The sequence below is a fragment of the Hylobates moloch genome, unplaced genomic scaffold (genome assembly GCF_009828535.3).
Source record: "Hylobates moloch isolate HMO894 unplaced genomic scaffold, HMol_V3 SCAFFOLD_7266, whole genome shotgun sequence".
NCBI lineage: Eukaryota > Metazoa > Chordata > Mammalia > Primates > Hylobatidae > Hylobates > Hylobates moloch.
In genome coordinates, this window is record NW_026659541.1 from 1 (window position 1) to 3,477 (window position 3,477).

Here is a 3,477-nt window from a genome sequence, read left to right on the forward strand (position 1 = left end):
AGTCTAGTTTCTGACTTCTACACATTGGTAATGTAACTCTGTGGCAACACTGAGCAAGTTTATTCCACATATAGTAAGATTCCCTTTCCCCTTCCCATTCCATGAGAGTCCTTAATCCCATTTGCTTCTTTTTTTCTTGGAGACAAAGGTCACTCTGTCAACCAGGCTGGAATGCAGTGGTGCAATCATGGCTACTGCAGCCTCAGCTTCCCAGGCTCAAGCAATCCCCGCATCTGTCTCCAGAGTAGCTGGGATTACAGGCATGCACCACTACGCCCAAATAATTATTAAAATCTTTTGTAGGGAGGGGGGTCTCACGTTACCCAGGCTGGTCTCAAAACTCCTGGGCTCAGGTAATCCATGTTGGCACCCAAAGTGCTGGGATTACAGGCATAAGCCACCGCACTCAGCCCCATTTGCTCTTCCGAAATACTGGTTTCTCCGAGACAGGGTCTTGCTCTGTTGCCCAGGCTGGAGTGCAGTGGTGAAATCACGGCTCACTGCAACCTCCCTCTCCTAGGCTCAAACAATCCTCCCATCTCACCCTCCCGATTAGCTGGGACACAGATGCATACCACTGGTCTGGCTTATTTTTTTGTAGATCCAGTGTCTCACTATGTTGCCCAGGCTGGTCTCGAACTCCTGGACCTAAGTGATCCTCCCGCCTCTGCCTCCCAAAGTGCTGAGATTACAGGTGTGAGTCACCACACCCAGCCAAAAAGAACATTTTACTGATAGTAGAGACTAAAGACTGTGATAAAATAAGCATTTACAGAGAATGCAGACTCATCCCGTGAGGCCTTAATTTTTCTCTATGTTCAAGGCAGTTAATTGCTCAGTGGGTTTGGAGGATCTGTACCACAAACTTAAAAGTACCACGCTAACAAATCACTCATTTTGAGAGTCTACTACAAATTCATGGGCCATCTACCCAGATAGATTTTCTCCTATCAACTCTAGCTGCAGAGCAACACGGTGATTCAGAATTGGTGCCCGGATAGGAAGAGGCATACCATGAATCTAAGGACTCTATTGAATAGTAAGGCTAACAAGAGTCAGGCATCTGCAGGTGCTGATGAACTAGAGACAGGAAGGGACCGAGTTAACCTTTCAGGTGGCCAGGCTCTCCTTGGAAGCTGTAAACCAAGACTGAAGCCTAATTTACTCTCTCTGTCCTGCATATCTGCTTTGATATGGAGCAATAACCATGGATGCTCAAGTAGCTAGCTACTATATCGGCTTTTTTTTTTGTCCCTTAAATTAAATGCCTTAAGACCTGACATTCCAAGAGAAAACACAAACCATACTTTGGTTCCTAAGGATGTATGACTGGGTCCTGGCCTTCAGAGGATGGCAGACAGATGGGAACACAAGTATAAGTAGATTAGAGCATCCCATAATTGTCAACTCTGGCAAGGTAAAGATGAAGCTGCTCATGTGGACAACTCATGGGGTACCTAAGTAAATCTGGGAGCCAGGTATGTTCAAAGTGGTCAGTGGTAGAAGCCCTCATGAAGGCAGGAATGCTGCAAACCTCCACTTACTGCCTTCCAGGACCATTTAAGTCATAGTGGTAAGAGCTACTAGAAGTAGTCATTACCAACTTGATTACCAGCAATACGCGATGTCAAGAAGACATTCCACATCCTTCTGTCATCACTAACTCTCATTTCAACCACTAAAATAGGTACCAGCTATAGACAAAAAAAAGGGAGACATGAAATGTTCATGGCTGTTCAAGTTAGAAAACTATGGCAGCGGCTATATTAACAGAAATGCAAATGTGTACACTAATTACAACATTTATTTACAGTCATTTTTACCAGTTGTGCAGCCTAAACTGCCATTATCTTGTTTAGTCATTCCTAAGATGCATTATTTCTGACATCAAAATATCCTGAAATTGGGAAACTACTGACCCAACCCCAACTGTGATAGAACTGCATGAACACCTTTCTAAGATGAAGGACCAGCATCACAGCAGCACATCGGGCCAACAAAGGCAGAAGTCCAGCAGCAGGAGAGGGCAATCGCACGACGACAGCATCGTGAGGTCAGCTCACCGACACTGTAGGTGTGCAGGCTTATCCTGATGACAAGAGCCATGGACCTCACCACGTGTCTGAAAACTGCAATGTTGCTACTTAAATGCTAAGCCTTTAATGGTGCATTAATAGATCGTTATTAAGTAGCAAATTAGCAGCTTAAATCTACATAACTCAGCTGTGTACTGACTGTACCTCACAGTAACAAATTCACCAAATCTGTATCTTGTCTTCTTTGTAACAATGTTAAATATTCGTATATCTCAGTTCTCAGGTGTGATTCCAGCAGCTATGGTGAGGCAATTGCTGCTCCTGAATCTCCACCTTCATTTGCCTTCACTGGTGTCACTGTCGCTGTCACTGCTGCTGTCAGTATCACTGTCACTGGTCAATGCAGTTAGGTTACCTAGGGCTTCCCTGTTAAGAAAAGAAAATGGAGGATTACACTGCAATTCAACTGGGTGCTGGGGTTCTCGGTGTCTCTGACACTCACCTATAGCCTGTCAGTTTTGAAATCAGAAAAAGGGACCCTGCAGCTGCATCAGACTATATTAGAAACAAAAATGTTCTAACAGTCAAATCTATAGGCTTTCCTGACTTGCATGACAAATGAAATAGTCATTAAATTACTACATTCTGACTTTTTGCAAGGAAATAGAAGGGATAGAAAGCTATGAACATTTTGAATGGGCAGATGGACGAAAGGTCTCCATTTTACAAACTTTGCTTCATGGTGCCCACTTACTTTTGTTCCTGGTTGATTGCAAAATCACTCATTACTCTCTGGGTGAGGCCCTCACAAATAGGTAAGCTGAAGGCACTTGCCAGCTTTACTACTTCAATGGCCTGGGAAGGGCTGTTAGACACTTTTGCACTGTCCATAAGCTCATTCAGCAACTCACTTCCGTAAAAGAAAGGCAAAGTGTGAACTTTCTCCAACCCCTTCAGTAAAATATTTATAGGCAAGATCCAGTGTAAGTTCAGTAACAGAATTCCCAACAGTATTTCTGGAGACAAAATTAGATGAAGTCTAACATTTATTTTTATTTGTTTCCAGTGAGGTTAGAAAGTCTACAGGGCCAAAGGGATTATCAACATTCATTCAATATGACTTCACGATGATCTATTCAATGTAGCTCCAATGGATGATGATCCATGAGCACAGATAAAAAACTGCTTGCCTCAGGATGCCCTGGATAGCAGGGAGTTGATGGTATGCTTGCCTAACAGCAGAGTGCCCAAATGTAGTGGCTAAGGCTGGTGAAGAAATTCCAAATGTGGCTACTTCCAGGCTGTACCCAAAGAGAGCTGGTTGATTTCAACTTACCTAGGAATCTTATTATGCTTCCTGAAAAGCCCCAACATTTTCCTGCTCAAGAAAGGAAGAAGATTATGAATACTATTAGAAAAACAAGGCAATCAGATACTATAG

General features: G+C 43.4%; 1 protein-coding gene across 1 annotated transcript; it reads right to left on the reverse strand.

The window, feature by feature from the left end:
• Window positions 1–1,736: 1,736 nt before the first annotated feature.
• On the reverse strand, window positions 1,737–3,366 carry LOC116465621 (small ribosomal subunit protein mS39-like). The gene is made up of 2 exons (XM_032148624.2): window positions 2,791–3,366; window positions 1,737–2,462 (listed from the first exon to the last, which is right to left on the reverse strand). The coding sequence occupies exons 1-2, from the start codon at window positions 2,925–2,927 to the stop codon at window positions 2,372–2,374; spliced, it is 228 nt and encodes a 75-aa protein (XP_032004515.1). The 5' UTR covers window positions 2,928–3,366; the 3' UTR covers window positions 1,737–2,371.
• Between the last annotated feature and the right edge of the window lie 111 nt (window positions 3,367–3,477).